Source organism: Lacerta agilis, chromosome 2 (genome assembly GCF_009819535.1).
Source record: "Lacerta agilis isolate rLacAgi1 chromosome 2, rLacAgi1.pri, whole genome shotgun sequence".
Classification (NCBI taxonomy): Eukaryota; Metazoa; Chordata; class Lepidosauria; order Squamata; family Lacertidae; genus Lacerta; species Lacerta agilis.
Window position 1 is genome coordinate 78,770,079 of NC_046313.1, and position 17,993 is coordinate 78,788,071.

At 41.7% G+C, this 17,993-nt stretch overlaps 1 protein-coding gene across 16 annotated transcripts in view; it reads right to left on the reverse strand.

Annotated features, from left to right (window-relative positions):
* The window catches only part of ERC2 (ELKS/RAB6-interacting/CAST family member 2), a 519,409-nt gene that overhangs the window by 144,599 nt on the left and 356,817 nt on the right, over positions 1-17,993 (reverse strand). For all 16 annotated transcript variants that reach the window (XR_004426010.1, XR_004426009.1, XR_004426011.1 and 13 more), the window contains one exon: positions 7,251-7,398. Coding sequence is in view for 8 of the 16 variants with exons in the window: in XM_033140942.1 (XP_032996833.1) it covers positions 7,251-7,398 (148 nt within the window). In the remaining 8 variants the exon portion in view is untranslated. The remainder of the gene's footprint in view (positions 1-7,250; positions 7,399-17,993) is intronic.

The window sequence follows — 17,993 nt, forward strand, 5'->3', positions numbered from 1 at the left end:
AAGAGAAGACTCCCTAGAAAAGTCCCTGATGCTGGGGAAGATTGAGGGCACAAGGAGAAGGGGACGACAGAAGTTGAGATGGTTGGACAGTGTTCTCGAGGCTACCAACATGAGTCTGACCAAACTGCGGGAGGCAGTGAAAGACAGGCATGCCTGGCATGCTCTGGTCCATGAGGTCACGAAGAGTCGGACACGACTGAACGACTGAACAACAACAACAACAATGAACCACTGATTTAGTTTGAGTACAGTCCTAATGAGAAGCGTACACCATCCTAAAATACAAATTGGGACAATTAAATATTTAAAAAGTGATGTATAGGTTTGCCAAACAATTAGAATTTCAAACATTCATGAACTGCTTGTTTCGCAGTTAGCTTGGTTTCTTTGCATTTTCTACAAACCTACTTTGACAAACTTTGCTAAATCTTAAAATATGTTCAGATAGAAAAACTAGAAGAGTTCCCGTTAGTTCTGCACCAGAATGTTGTTTCATATCCACCAACATGCAAATGTGCTCCTGAACATATCATGTTGGCCACAAAAACCGCAACACATTAAACCACACCAATTCAACGGAGGCAAGGCTCATGACATGTTTTGACTTTCTCCAAAAACTCAGAATGGCTCTTTTATTGACGCATAGCTACAATATATGTGATTTATGTCCCCTTTCAATCTGCTCTCTTCAGGCATATTCTCTAAACTGGGTCTCTGCTTTCTTCATTATATCCTTCCATTGGTTAAATGAACAGACCAAAAGCTGACAGGCACAAGATTTAAGGAGTCTTAAATATGCCATTTTAAATACTGTCCTCCAAACACATTGGAGTCTATTAGACCTCCCCAGTGAATGCTTCCGAGGATATTTTAGCATTTTGCAGTTATTACAGTGTTTTCTGTATATAATGCAGGATCTAAAACTATAATTTCATTTAATCTGAATAAATTTAAATAGCGAGTTTGGGCACAAGCACTTTTTTAGCCCCTTATGCTAATAAGGCTTCAATTTGTATAGTTCAGTCCTAAGCATGTTCTCGTGTGTGTAATTAGAATTCCAGTCTAGGCATACTTTTCCTTAAAGCAAATCCAACTGAATCAAGTGGAATCTTCTTCCAAGTAAGCATGCTTAGGATCTGGCTGTTAAGGCTTTTACTTCCTTTGCAGCTCCCCTCAACTGCTAAACTATTTCAGCAGTAGCATTAACAACACCTGCAGCATGGAATGACTTCGCTGCTATATCCCCTCACTTTTCACTGCCTGCTATCCTACAACTTGCAACAACGTCCAACGGGCATTAGACAGAAGTGACTTGGGTTACAATCCCTGCATGTGCCCAGTTGTGAAGCTAGGGCCAGTCCATATTTCTCAGCCTAGCCTACCTGAAAGGTTTGTTGCTAGGATGAAATGGGGATAAGGTAGACCATGTATGCTGTCCTGAGTTCCTTTGAGGAAGGACAGATTAAAAATATGGGGCAGGATGCAACGTCATGCTATTAAGATAGTTTCTTCAATGCAAGCATTTCTGCTTCCCAGGTGGAACAATCTCCCTACTCTTATCCTCACATGCTGTTCTGGGGGTTTTCCCAATGCCATAGAGTGGATGTGGGGGAAGTATTGAGGGTGCACAGCAGGAGGAAAAGGGAATTGGGAGAAAACCCCATTCTGCTAGTGGGAGTCCTTACACTACCTACTGTTAGCACATCGGTTTAATTGAATCCAGCCCATGATAGATACATAAAGTGATGTATCCTACAAGGTCATGCCATTAGTGTAATGACTTCTGCCTATACAACAGGACTTCCTCTCCCTGTTGTTTACCCTTACGTTCCCCAAGTCTCTGGAGCAGATTTGGGGGGACCGGGGCTGGGGAGAGAGGAAGTTTCACCACACAGACATATGTCCTTCCACTAAGCAATAAACCTTTTTATCCAATGGGTGAAACATTTGCAGGAAAAAAAAAAACTTTAAACAACAAATGTTAATGTAAGACCTGCAGCTGAGGACCGAACACACCCTGAGATTCCTTTATTTTAAGTAATTGCCACAGTATGTGGAGCTATTGGGAAGCATAAACCAAATAAGGAATTAGAAATAACTATGCTATGAGCACACAAAAAGAGCACTGCGTGCTCTTTTCTATGGAGCAATTTCCACTACTGAACAGAAAACTCAGGTTTTAAATTGAATTGCAAAGACACTTGTCTGACAGCAGAAATGACAGCATAGAAAAGTGAACGCAAAGCTCCCTCTCTGTGGACAATTGTCCTCCTCGTGTATATATCCATCATTGGGGCCGGGGCCTGGCAACATTGCTTTCCTTCCTTGCATAATAAAAGTTCTTTAGCCATTTCAGGAAGAGTTTGACCTTCAACGTTCTTTGAAAATGTCACATGGAAACATTACAGAGAGAGCCAATTAGTCTTCACCTGAAGTAGGAAGCTTGAGGAGTCAACCAGATTGTTTAGAATGTTTTATCATTATCTATGTCTGAAGTAAACCTGGATATATTTGAGTTTTGGCAATTCAATCTCAGTATACGTCTGTGATACATTACACATTCTGATGCAATCAGTGCCCTTGGCATTAATCCAATCCCAACAGAGCTCTATGAGACAATTTGTTATATTGGGTTAATCCACAAAGTTTAATAGTATTGACTATCTGAATCTTAGGACTATGTTTTTAAATATATATATTTCATACTATATCCAATAAACATATGAAGCAAAACATAATACAGAAAGCATACCATAGAAAGCAGTGTTGTCTTCTAAGGCTGATAAGACAACATACAGTCAGAGCTTCTTACCTTTATAGTTTGAACAGGATTTCTCTGCACCCTACACTCCCACATGTTTTCTGTCAGTAAGGGTCATAACACCCAGTATATGGACAGAGGGCAGGTTATTCTGGAGGATAATGTTGGGGGGGGGGGATAGAACAAAGTGATCTGTTTTTCACCAATTCACTTTCTGTTTCTCCATATAAACTGCCAAATTTCAGCATAGCTATTTCTTCTGGTCTATAGTTTCCCTGTGCTTACTGCATAATTATTTAAGGATAGTGTAAATTTGGAAAAGGTTCAGTAAAAGGCAACCAAAATGATAAAGGGTGTGGAGTGACTGCCCTATGAGGAAATGCTACATTTGGGGCTTTTTGTTTGTTTGTTTGTTTAGACTTTCTTCTATGGTCAGCTATCTCGATCACAATAGGGTTGCTGTTTCTAAATGCACAAAAATCAGGGCATTAGAGGGGGGAAATCCAGAATATTTTGTCATCCTAAATGCCTTCAGGGTTAGAACGACTACTTTTCCTAGTTGTAACTTCTCTTCACTGTGATTTGAAGCATAATCCTATACATGTCTTCTTGGGAGTTAATGCCATTTAGTTCAATGAACGTTACTCCAAGGAAAGAGAGTATAGGTTTGCAGTCTGAAAGCCTCTATTCCTCTATTTTCTTCCAAATAAAGATGCACCATTCCATTTCAATAGTAATTACAACAATTTAACATCAGAGATACAGTCAAACCTCGGTTTCTGAATGCCTCCGTTTTGGAACGTTTCAGCTCTTGAACACCAAAAACCTGGAAGTAACTGCTCCGGTTTTCAAACAATTTTAGGAAGCCAAATGGTTTCCGAGCTGCATTTTTCATTCCCCCCCCCCATTGAATTTGCAGCCAGCCCATTGATCCTCGGTTTTTGAACTTTTCGGAAGCTGAACGATCTTCCAGAACGGATTAAGTTCGAAAATCAAGGTTCCACTGTATTGAAATTCACCAATATTATCCAAACCCATTGAAATATCCTCGTAAAGTAGTATCCAACCAGACTAGAGAATGGTTTTAGGCCACATTTTTTTAATTAAGCAGGCTTTGATCCAGTCATAGGCTACATAGGGAGGTCTGCTTGGCAACCCCTTGTACACTGGCTTGAGTTCCACGATATAAATATCCCAAGGTGGGATATAAATGTACTAATGAATTTAAAAGGCATACAATATAACTCTTTACAATACACACAACCCAGCTGTTACAAGCTTTACAAAGAACTGACTGGGAATCATCCCAATCTAGCTGATTTGTAAGGCATTTACAGTATATATTTAGAAATGTCTTGATTTGAGTGTCTTCCCCTTATTACAAAAAATGGTGGTTTGTGTTTTTTTCTTGCCTAGCATATAACTAGGAAGTATAATGAAATGAACATTTAGATCACAGGAAAATACATGATTCTTTTTTTGCTACAAACTCTCGGTCACATTTCTTGAGGTGCATCAACAACAAACATGCTTCATAAAAATAATCCAATACATTCAAATAGAACAAAATCATATTAAAATTGAAACCAATAAAAGTGTTCTGAAACCTATTTACATGTTAATAGTTGTCACTATTTGTGTCTCTTAATACGTTCCAAAGAAATGTTGTATGAAGTGAAGATCCTACATTATTTCGGTGAAAAGCAATTATAATTTGTTTCAGCAAAGGCCAAGCAACCCAATGCCAGGGGCATTGATCAATTTGTTTCCTTCAGCACAACAGTGTTTGCAAGAGTAGCACTCCAGACCATGGATCTAATTAGGCCCACCAGGCCATTTTGACCACACCATGCCCTCTTGCCAGTCACCTGGCATCATATAAGATGTCAGGTGTGAACACGTAAAAGGTAGCTTGGGTGGGGCAAAATAGGCTGCTGAAGCACCTTTGATCAGTTGATCAACAAGGTTTCAGAAGTACTAAATGCATGGCTTCTGAAATGCCAATGATCAACTGAGCTGGGCTGCTGAAGCACCAATAATCAGTTGATGGTTTGCACTTCAAACTGCAAGCCCTTTGCAAATACCTCTAGGCAGTGCTTTGAAGTCCCAATGACCAGCTAATAGATGGGGTTTCCAAGCATGGTGTAGAGCTCCTTGAAAGGGCACAATCACCTGATAGTTGGGGCTTCAAAATGCCACATCACCTGACATCACCAGTCAAATGTAGTCTATTGGGAGTACAAGACATGGCCTGTCAGCGGTTCCCCACCCCTGCCCTATAGGGTCAAATGAGAGGAACTAAAGGGGTACACTCTAAGACATATTGGGGACAGATCAAACCCCCTGGTGACCCTAAAGTGAACCTTTTCTCTTTATCTGTTTATAGCCCCATCCTTGTGCTGTATTATTGGTCATGCCATACCAGGCATAGGCAAACTTGGCCCTCCAGATGTTTTGGGACTACAACTCCCATCATCCCTAGCTAACAGGACCAGTGGTCAGGGATGATGGGAATTGTAGTCCCAGAACAGCTGGAGGGCCAAGTTTGCCTATGCCTGTGCTATAGCATAGCAGAATGTTGGAAAATGACTTTTAAAAACCATCTGTATTTGCCAAGGAAGAGGTGCAGAAAGAGAAAAGAGGGAAGTTATCTGACATAAGTTGAACATATCTGCTATTACCTAGAAAATAAAGAGAAGAGTGTTTGAGTCCATGCCACTCAGCTGTGGCTACAAAGAATCCAGAAATCAAAAGTAAGAGAAAGGTGTTGATGGACCTACTGGGCTTACAACGTTTGGGTACAATGTCTCCTATCCAGCTGACTGACCTGAGGCACATGTGCATCATGACTGGAACCCAGGTACTTGGCACCATTGTCTGTGATGAAGTCAGCATCACAAATGGATGATATGTTCATGCTCTGGGGCTGTTTCCTATGTCTATAGACCTGTGGGAAGAAGCTGTAATGATTAGGCGCATGAGGTCAGAACTATAGGAAGATCAGGGGAGGGAAGAAGCAACAGTTTTGCATCCTGTTGCTCAAGGGATAGAAAGCTACACCATACAATGCATGATTCAAGGAAAAGAATCATAACATTGATATGTTTGGAGGGGTCCAATACAATGCTTACATGGCATGCTCACCTATGAATGTCTGAATTCTGAAGGACAAGCTGGTTACTTGCAAAGGGTTGGGTGAGACTGGTATGACTGGCACGGCTAGGGATGTTTTCCTACTTTGCAAGTAACAGTAACAAAAATCAAGGCTGATACTGTCACACAATGGAAAGCATCCAATAAAGGCTCATTCTAAAGCATCTCTTTTTCTCATCTACTTTCCCCAGGGTTTCTACAGGAGAAAGAGGTTTGACAATGCATTCCTACGACACACAACACAGCTTTAGCATCTAGGTTATCTGATTATGCTTCTCTTTCCTTAATGCATGAACCTAACCATTAGAAACTTAATAGTGACGTAAAAAGATTGCCCCAGCTAAAATAGTTTACTGCAGTCTGTTGGTTGTTATATATGCATATTTAATCATGCATTCATTCCATTTTTTTATTATTTCACCTTTATTTCAAGGCGTTCAGGAGGGCACACCTATCTATTTTATCATCCCACCAACCATGAAAGATAGGTAAGTTTGAGAGATGGTGGCTGGCACAAGGTGAGCTCCTTGCCTGAGTGGTGATTTGAATTTGATCCAAATAATATGTTCCAACCACACTGTATTACTGTATAGGATGTATTCTATGGCAATTTTTCCTTATCAGTAAAAAGGAATGCAGTTTAATAATTATTTTCAGATAAAACATATATTTAGAACATACAACCTAGCATTCCTACAATTTGCACTTCAGAACAGAAGCAAATTATAGTTCAGTTTCTGCTGAGATCCATTGGTAACTTCCAGATAACCTTGCAGAGAGCTAACAAGCAACTATAACACAGCATCTGAATAAGCAGGTACAGTAAATATGGGTTTTTATTTTTTTAAAAAATGAGGTTCTAGTACTCATTTCATGATAAAAGTGGCATGGGTGCCAGCACAAAATGGCTGCCATGTGCAGCAAAAAGAAGAAGAGGTGACGATACTCCATAGCGGTAAGTACCATCCCAAAAGAAGCACTGAATACAACAATATACAAAATGGGAACTTAACATAAGGGGTTAGTAGGATTCAAGAGAAGGAACATATCTCAGTATGATGCTTTCTGCTGTTGTGTAATCAGTTAAGTGGTAGCCTCGATGGAAAAAGGGGGGAAAGGACATGACCGAAGAACATATTGGACAAGCCGAACCGACATGCAACTGAATACTAAACACCAATAAAATAGTAATAAGGCAATATGTATCCTTATCCTACCTTTCTTTCCAGCTGTCACAGGCAGGCTTGGTTTAAAGACTTAAGTTTCATGTTAGAAGAAAGCAGGGAAAATAATTACAAATCCCCATAAAGAATAAGGGAAAAAAGTGTTTTCCAACCTGTTGTTTTAACTGATGGACTAATCTGTCTTTTTCTCTTTTCAAAGCCATCACTTCTTCTTGAGTTTTCTTTTTCTTTGAAGCAGACAGTTCAAGCAAGGCAATATTTGCATCTTTTTCGCTGATGGCAGCAAGTAGTGCTTCCTGTCTGATAAGATTAAAAAATAATAATGAAAAGCCTTGGAAAACATGTTTTTTTTTAATTGAATATTTTAGTGCCTCTGAAGCAAAAGAGGCAACATTAATATATTAGGAATCATAAATGCATGTCTTAATCTGCATACAATGTACCCGCCCAAATTTTCTAGTTTCAATTCTATGTACTGCTTATGATCAATTGTGAACCTGTTTGATTCAGACAATAGCCCAGACTTCAATGACTGCAACATAAATCAAAGGAACTCAAAGAGTCCAAATATTGCTAATTTTCATAGTGTGTTTAGAACTGCACACTGCAAAGACTGCAACAATTAAATTGCAGAAAGGTTCGTTTCAGTTCATTACTTGGAATGTGAAGACAGCAAAGGATATTGGGGTGTCTAAAAGAGTTCCAAAATCTCTTATGTTGAGCTTTTTTTGTTCAATCTGACCAATCAACAACTCAAATATCTAAACACGATGGAACCTAATAATTTCAACACCTGATGATACAACATTTTAGCATATGATGGTACCATACGTCTTTTCTATATAAAAGTTAAAATTAAATTAAACTGTCGTATGTACAGCATTCAGGCAAATTATTATTATTATTATTATTAGTCCTGCTGGTCCTGGGCTATATATTTTAAAGTGGATATAACTGCATGTCAGAAGAATGCTGCTTATAATACCAAGCCTTTATGAGATTATGTCTCCAGAAAGGACCACAAAGATTGGGCTAGCATATCAGTTCTTGTGGGAAAGTTAATAGAACATTACTGAAACCACTGTACAGCATAACCCTAGATCCCTACAGGATCAGTTTTGCACATTTTTATGTCTCCTCTCAATAACGAAACTAATAATAAAGAATGCACATTTTTAAATCAAAAATATATAATCTGCTTTGGATACATGATAGAAAATCTGAATGTGAAATATTTCATAATTAATTGGGCACAAAACATAAGAGGAAAATATTGATGGGAATATGAGGGAAATTATGGCAATGTCACAGATTCGCGTTACAGAACAGCAAAGTGGTTAGTTTACATAGAAATATACACAGGCTGCCCAGCAAACCCATATTGCCTGGACCACTCAGTTTGTTTCTTTAATAGTGATTAGTGGTGGAGTCCTGTGCAGGTCTCTGGGGGCCTTTGTGCACAAGTATCACTGGGCTCTTTGTCTCCTCCCTTTCTTCCTCAAACCACATCCCTTCTCCCTATTGGCTTCACCCCTTTAAAGTAAAATAAATATTGTGGGGCTTATTACCCTTCCACAGTGGGAAGGGTAACTTCTCTCGGATTCAACCTTCCACCTGAATTCAAAACGAATACACTCCCAGTCCTTCTCATGCCCTCCTCTCCCCTTAATTCTGCTCACAAAAAATCAACTCCTCTTGAGGGGAAATAATGAAATTCTCACATTTTCTGAGCCTATCAACTCTCAGTAGAAGGAGCCTACATGCTCCTTTGAACAGTGAAATAAGAGGCAAAGGAGAAACCCCCTTAAAAGAAAATTAATATCCAACACACAGTGATGGAATCTCAATTCCCCGTCATAGAAGAGGAAGGAAAACTTCGATCAAACCGAAGTAAGCACCATTTGGGGATATGTTTCCAATGGCAGGTAGGGGCTTCCCGCTCTGGGATAATCAAAAAGGCATCACCTTCTGAGTGTATTAGACCAGGCATAAGCAAACTCGGCCCACCAGAGGTTTTGGGACTACAACTCCCAGCATCCCTGACCACTGGTCCTGTTAGCTACGGATGATGGGAGTTGTAGTCCCAAAACATCTGGGGGGCCAAGTTTGCCTATGCCTCTGTTAGACCCTCAGGTGGAACAGGGTTGAAGGGAAAGGCTGGGCTGATGTAGACTGGGTGCTTCAAATCTGAAGGTGATCATCAGGACAAGGGCGCATAGGAGAGTGACTTGGAGAAGCGCAAGTTGTCACTGATTCCAAAAACCGACATGGCTGCCCCTCAAGCACTAATTTGATACTGAAAGCAAAACCATCTGCGAATGCACATATGCATACATTCTAAATTCATTTAGTACACATACAAGAAATACGGTATGTGAAGGGGTGTGCTTCTGTGTAAGAACAAGCACATACATGTGTGTTCAAGAGATCCACAGTCTAAACAATGTCAAAGAGTATATTTTAATTTGTAGAAGTGGAATGAATAAAATACACACACAAAAATGGTTTTAGCTACACTAAAAAAACCCTGTTAAGAATTAAACACTAGCAAATGCTCTCCTTTGATTGCTGTTTAACAGATTAACCATTTTAAGAAGTCTCCTGGAAATCTGTTTTTTAAATTGCCTTGCCACATCACAGTCTATTTTAAAGGGAATAATGTAAACACTTCTGTTTTACTCCCTCACCTACATTAGTCAGAGAACAATATTCTCAGCTTTATTAATAGGAACTGTCCATAACTGTTAGAAAAGTAGATAAATGAAGTGATATAAAATTTCAGATGTTAACAAATACGAAAGCAAGAGCAATCCATACCGTAATTCTTACATCCATTATTATGGAATGCATTTTGTGTAAGGACACAAAAATGCAATTAAAACACTGTAATTGAAAATGTTTGAACTAACAATATACACCCCACTCTTCATGTTCCAATCATAACTGAATGGAAAAGAAACCGCTCAATCAACTTGTCTCTATAATTGTTGTTTTCTTTCCCTTCTGACCCCAAGTATTCAACTTTAAGTTCAGTAGGAGGTAATGTCAGAGAGACAGTGATGAGAGATCCTATTTGAAACAACTTCTTTCTTTCACCCCAAAAAGGAAAAAAAGGGGGTATGTTCAAACATGCTATTAATCCACAATGGTTGCACATTTGCCTTTAAGGAAATACACAGAGGAACATTATCTACAGTTAAAATGTTTAATCCATGCAGCCATACCTGAATTAGTGGCTGGTATTTATAATTTGCGTAAGAGGCTAATACATAATAACTTCACAGATGGCAGTCCAAAATTCTAGATTTATGTTAAGAAGTTGACCAATATGAGCTATAGGCTGCACTCAGGTGTGGGGTGCATTGTGCTAGCTTTCCTGGTTATAGTGCTAGCACTTCTGTTCCAATATCCAATGTTACTTTTACACAGCAGTAGCTGTTGCAGTATGGAACTGTGCCTTTATCTGTCGACATACTGCCATGTTGAGCTAAATTGCATTAGCACCAGTGGGGATGATGTGATGTGTAAAGGCAACATGCATGTTTCCACTCCTCCCCCCCCCCTTTCCACGCACGCATCCTTCAGTTCCCTCATGATTAAAAGTGCAGGCTTTTAAATAGGCAATAGAAAGTGAGATATATTGGGAGAGCATTCAGCGACTGACAGTGTTAAATGTGTTTTTTAAAAAGTGAGTTGGGTGTTTAAAACCTTCTTCAGTTCTAATCAAAGGAGGTATGATATTAACTAAATGATTGCAAGTAATTTGTCTTCTTTTATAAGCTTAAATAGCAGCCGGGATTGAGACTGTGGCACATGGGGAAGTGGTTAACCCTTTCCTCTCAAGTCATGGCCCCCATGAAAACTATCCTGAAAACCTCAAGCCACCCTTAGAGGGCAGCACCAATGGACCCTTCCGTTCAGGGTTGGGAGGGTTTTCATCAGGACCACAACCCCCATTGAGCCACTGAGAAAAACATACACACCCTTGTATATTTTCCCTGCAGAAAGAAAAGGTTTGTGGGGTGAGCAGTGAGCAGAAAAATAAAACAAGATGAAAGGCCGAAACACTTCTTCACCAGCCAGTCTTTATTCCAGATCGCTAACTGCCACATATGCTAAGTGGTATTGTTGAATCAATACAGAAGCATTACATGCAACTGTGTGTCACATGTAATTTGACCTCAGTTATGAAAGTAGTACTAGCTCTTTATACTTCAAGAAATGTCCAGTCAATCAAGAAATGCCCATATACACCTGACAAATTTGCACTTCAAATTCTGTCCTCTATGCATGCACGCAAACTCCTGGGGGACGAGGCTCAATGGTTGTTATTTTTTAGAGGGCCGTGAGCCCCCATTGTTTAGGACAACACAGAGCTGGGTGCAGAGTGACATCAGGAGGACATTGCATAACATTGCGTGTGTGATGTCAGGACGTGATGTTGGGGCCCCCCTCAATGTTTTTTAGAAGATGGCTCCTCTGCCCCATGTGATCATCAAATCATTCACACAAAGTAGCCAGATAGACACTGAAGACTATAATTTAAAATGGTTGTATTCTGCTTTAGGTTCATAAGAATCCAGATAAGAACGCATAATTTATATATTTTTTCATAGTTTTGTATGGCAATCATGAAAGCACTTGAATTTTGCACTTAACTGTATATTGCAAACACCTTTCATAAAGCAGTTTAAATCTCAGTATCTCTGTTTAAATTTAAAACTTCAGAACCATACCCTTCTCTGTGTGGACAGCCATTTTGCATTTTGTAGAGATGCAATATAAGTTTAGCTGCTTCAACCTAGTGGATGCTAAACAAAAAATTAACAACACAAAGGATCAGAAATACTGGAGGGTGAATCCAATTACATGTGAATACAAAGGTTTTGTTTGTGTGGAACATAGCTCTGCTCAAAGTCCAGCTAAGCCAAACAGGATGAACCAATACTATAGGCAATCTGTCATTGTCAAGCTACTTGTCTTTCACCATTGTATTTTGTATGCATAAAGGACCGAGATAAAAGTTGCTTGTAGAAAGAATGGTTTGATCCCTTGAGCATAGTATCCAACCCATTTTGAAGCTCACTTAAATTTATAAGCCTTGCGTGGAAAATTATTGTTGTTTTTCTAACCAAGATGTTTAAAATAACTCAAAATCAAAGTGTAAGAATCTTCTAAAATATATTATTGTAGAATGCAAGCCTAATACTGATTTTCCATAAAGCTTTGAGTTACATATATGACAGGATTATCCTTGTGAACGAACCAAATACTGACTACCTTTGTCCAGAAACTAAATTACTTTCCAGGATGGAAATGTCAAGCAGACCACAACAAAAGAAAGGCAAGGACTATATAAGTGAGGAATAGGTAAGGTGTCTTCACTTCTTCCCTTTAATAATAATAATATTTATTATTTGTACCCCGCCCATCTGGCTGGATTTCCCCAGCCACTCTGGGCGGCTTCCAACAGAAACCAAATACAACAATATCAAACATTAAAAACTTCCCTAAAAAGGGCTGCCTTCAGGTTTTTTCTGAATGTCAGGTAGTTGTTTATTTCCCTGACCTGTGATGGGAGGGCGTTCCACAGGGCGGGCGCCACTACCGAGAAGGCCCTCTGCCTGGTTCCCTGTAGTTTTGCTTCTCGCAGTGAGGGAACAGACAGAAGGCCCTCGGCGCTGGATCTCAGTGTCCGGGCTGAATGATGGGGGTGGAGACGCTCCTTCAGGTATACAGGACCGAGGCCGTTTAGGGCTTTAAAGGTCAGCACCAACACTTTGAATTGTGCTCGGAAACGTACTGGGAGCCAATGCAGATCTCTCAGGACCGGTGTTATGTGGTCTCGGCGGCCACTCCCAGTCACCAGTCTAGCTGCCGCATTTTGGATTAATTGCAGTTTCCGGGTCACCTTCAAAGGCAGCCCCACATAGAGCGCATTGCAGTAGTCCAAGCGGGAGATAACCAGAGCATGCACCACTTTGGTGAGACAGTCCGCGGGCAGGTAGGGTCTCAGCCTGCGTACCAGGTGGAGCTGGTAGACAGCTGCCCTGGATACAGAATTAACCTGCGCTTCCATGGACAGCTGTGAGTCCAAAATGACTCCCAGGCTGCGCACCTGGTCCTTCAGGGGCACAGTTACCCCATTCAGGACCAGGGAATCCTCCACACCTGCCCTCCTCCTGTCCCCCAAGAACAGTACTTCTGTCTTGTCAGGATTCAACCTCAATCTGTTAGCCGCCATCCATCCTCCAACCGCCTCCAGGCACTCACACAGGACCTTCACGGCCTTCACTGGTTCTGATTTGAAAGAGAGGTAGAGCTGGGTATCATCCGCATACTGATGAACACCCAGCCCAAACCCCCTGATGATCTCTCCCAGCGGCTTCATATAGATATTAAAAAGCATGGGGGAGAGGACAGAACCCTGAGGCACCCCACAAGTGAGAGCCCAGGGGTCTGAACACTCATCCCCCACCACCACTTTCTGAACACGGCCCAGGAGGAAGGAGCGGAACCACTGTATAACAGTGCCTCCAGCTCCCAACCCCTCTAGCCGGTCTAGAAGGATGTTATGGTCGATGGTGTCAAAGGCCGCTGAGAGATCCAGCAGAACTAGGAAACAGCTCTCACCTTTGTCCCTAGCCCGCCGGAGATCATCGACCAGCGCGACCAAGGCGGTTTCAGTCCCATGGTGAGGCCTGAATCCCGATTGGAAGGGATCCAAATGGTCCGCTTCTTCCAGGCGTGCCTGGAGTTGTTCAGCAACCACCCTCTCAATCACCTTGCCCAAGAATGGTAGATTTGAGACTGGGCGATAGTTGGCCATATTGGCCGGGTCTAAAGATGTTTTTTTAAGAAGCGGTTTAATGACCGCCTCTTTCAGCGGGGCTGGGAAGGCTCCCTCACAGAGGGAAGCATTCACCACCCCGCGCAGCCCATCGCCCAGCCCCTCCCGGCTAGCTTTTATAAGCCAGGATGGGCAAGGATCAAGGAGACAGGTGGTTGGTTTCACTCGTCCAAGCAGCCTGTCCACATCCTCGGAGGTAACAGACTGAAATTGATCCCACGCAACTGGACTAGACAGGACTCTGGCACTCTCCCGCCCTGGCCCTGCTCCCACGGTGGAGTCTATCTCTTTCCGAATTTGAGCGATTTTATCTGCAAAAAACTTTGCAAACGCATTGCAGGAGATCTTGGGGTCCCTACCAGGCCCCGATGACGAAGGTGGCTCCGCTAGATTCCGAACCACCTGAAAGAGTCTCCTGCTGCTATTTTCCGCAGATGCAATAGAGGCGGTGAAGAAAGTCTTCTTCGCCGTCGCTATCGCCACTTGGTAGGCTCGACGTTGAGCTCTAACCTGTGTTCGGTCGGATTCAGAATGGGTTTTCTGCCACCGGCGCTCTAGCCGTCTCAACGATTGTTTCATCGCCCTCAGCTCCGGGGAAAACCACGGGGCTGTCCGGGCTCCATGCAACCGGAGAGGGCGCTTCGGAGCCAAACAGTCAATAGCCCTGGTTAGCTCCACATTCCAGCGGGCCACCAGGGAATCGGCTGAAAGGCCATCAACATGGGATAAAGTATCCCCTACCACTCTCTGGAAACCATTTGGATCCATTAAGTGGCGGGGGCGGACCATCCGAATTGGTCCCACCTCCCTGCAGAGGGGAAGGGTTGCGGAGAAGTCCAGTTGTACCAGGAAGTGATCTGACCATGGCACTTCTTTAGTTTCACTTTTTTTTAATGTCAGATCACCAACATCCATAGAGGTGAATACCAGGTCTAAGGCATGTCCTCGGCTATGAGTTGGACCAGACTTATTCAGGGACAGCCCCATGGAGGCCATGCTTTCCACGAAGTCCCGAGCGGCCCCTTGTAAGGTCGTGTCGGCATGGATGTTAAAATCCCCTAGGACGACCAAACTAGGTGACTCCAGGAGAACATCCGCCACGACCTGAAGCAGCTCGGGCAGGGAATCCTTGGTGCAGCGGGGAGGTCGGTACACCAAAAGGAATCCTGTACTGCCCCTATTGCCCAACTTCCAGAACATGCACTCAGAGAACTGGGTCTTCCCAATAGGACGCCTGGTGCAAACTAATGACTTCCTAAAAATCACTGCAACCCCCCCTCCCCGCCCAGATGGCCTGGGTTGCTGTGCGTAAGAGAAACCTGGTGGACAAGCAGCGGCAAGGACAGGCCCATCCGCTTCATCCAACCAAGTCTCTGTTACACATGCCAGGTCAAGTCCACCATCCACAATCAAGTCGTGGATGGCAGTGGTTTTATTCAACATTGACCTGGCATTGCACAGCAGCATTAACTCCAGAATGTCTCCTCTCTGTTGAACTCAGGGCCTTTCTGCACTTACCTTTTATAGTGATGTAGTTGCTGGGGGGTTTTCAGATTTTTTGGGCATGCCACCACATGACATTGTCATTATTCAGCTACTACTCCAGAATAATGTACTCAAAATAATGTTTTTTTCTGCTACCACAAAAAAATCCAACATTTGCGAAAGACCCAGAACAGATCTTCACTATTTACTTTGGTGCAGCATGCGTAAAACTTTCCGTGCGGAAGGTATAGGGGTTAAAGGGCATCATTTCTGAGATGTCTATTTTGCGCCACTTTGACCGGTACAAGCTGTCAGTTTGTGAGCTATTGAGTTTAGAGGATATATATCTAACACCCATTATGTTATTCCATGCATGTTCATACTTCAGACATTTACAGGGTAGACTCGAAGACAAAAGTATGTAAAGAGTGTAGCTACAGCCACTGAACTTATCTGAATTCAGGCACAAACCACCATTACTGTAGAGAGGACACACACTAATAACAGTGACTTGGTACCAACAGAGCAGACAATCAACGCCAAATGAAGTCATAAAAATTTTGATCCAACGGCAACTATACCACTACAAATGGTAAGGCCCTTAGTCAAGTGACCACATACCTCTGTATTTTGAAAATGCGCACAACAAGAGTGAGAGACAATGATAACAATGTGTGTAATCAGTTTTTCTGGACATGGATGGGGTGGGATGACAGATTTTAAGACAAAACTTTTATTTTGTCCATAATCAAAAGACAAGGAACTAATAAAGCCATGCTGTAATTATAAAACAAATAACATAATATTTAGTATTTTAAGAACCTATTAAGAATTGTCAAAGAGAAGAAAAACTTATTCTGACTCATAAAAATGTCAGTCAGAATCTAACAGTGCTGTTGTCTGAAGAAGCAGAGAGCCATAGGCAGAAACTCCACATCATGCTTTTCAGAATCTTATGTTAATTACTTATGATATGATATGATATTTAAAGCACATCACAGTTCAAATTTCCTGATAATATGCTGTACAGATTTCGTAATTATCCTTCAGAACTTGCTTTGCTGAGCTGCAGCATGAAAGCTTTTCCAAGCCAGCATGAAAGTTCTCAATCAGCGCAGGTGGTATCAGACTCCCCACTCTATAATTTTGGTCCTGCTGGGATGAGTGGGCAGGGTGTGCCTAACACCTTGCTATGAAGCATTTTGGTCACCATATTCTAGGCCAGGGAGGAAATCACCTGCAGACAAAATGAGGCTTGTCTGGAGGTTTCACCTACCTCATAGCAACTGTCACAACTTGTTGATGGAAAAGTATCAGGGTACCCAGGTAAAGGGGTCCAGGGAAAGATTTTGCCTAAATGCCACAGAACTTCCCAAATGGCCTCCTGGAAGGATTGCCTAGATTTGATTCATGTCATAGGATGATCCTTAAATCTAGGATTGACTCTGAAGGCTTAATCAACCAGTAGACGGGCAAGTTGATTCAGAATCCATATCCAGTGCCTATGCCCAAGCCTACTTGCATCTGCAATTTAAACAATTGTGGCCATTTTGATCCCAATATGCTGTCTTGTCTTAATTTCTACCTATCACATCCCTGTCCCCAGCAACCTTGGGTTTACTGAGCCTGGGTTCACAAAAAGCCCTTAAAGCCAAGCAACTGGCCAGATTTGAAATACCTTTGTGTCTCAGAGTGATGAGGTACTAATATAGGTGCTACCGAAACAAAATCACTATCAAGTGTACTTCTTGGACTAACTGTCCTAGTTTAATTTAGAAGATAAATAGTGTCAAAAAGGCAACAGATCTGAAGGAAGAACATTGCTGGGAGGTGAGGAAAATATGGAACAGATCCAAGTTATTTCAAGAATCAAGGAGAGGAGGAGTTCAGACAACAGCCCACAAATATTTCCTTAATTAGTACTTTAAAGATAGGCATGAAAAGAGTCAGATACCAGATCCATGTTGACTAATTATGACTTCCTTGTTAAAGGAGTGGCTGCAGGCATTTCCAGGAGCATGCAAGTCATATGATTCAAATTTGAGTAGGGCAGCTTACTCATTGATCTTCTTTGGTGGGTAACTGTTTCCCAAATTTGTTACAGACTAAGAAAGCAGCTTTTACAAAAGGCAGATGTAAAGATTTTGGCGGGAAGGGGGGGTGTTGATCACAAACCAAGATGAGTGATTAGAATGGTGCTAGTCTCAAGTAGACCAAAATAGGCACAAGGAAATGCGTCTTCCTGAACTGTAACTGTGAAAAAATGCTATACTTGCACAGTAGACTAAGCCCATCTATTAATACTTCCTACTGGCTAATTTGGTTGCGTAGTTGAGCACAAAGAGAACAGGAAACTATTTATGATGCTCTTACGGATACTGTCTAATAGCCATAACAATTAGTTTTTTCAGTTACAATCTACATATGCTTAACCTTCCTGTCCATAGTATCAGGAAGAAATATAAAGGAAACTTGCAAAGGCTGCATGAATCAGAAATATTTTTGTGCCTGAAAATTCATGGAATTCTGTCCCTTCCTCCCCCCACCATGTGAATTTTGC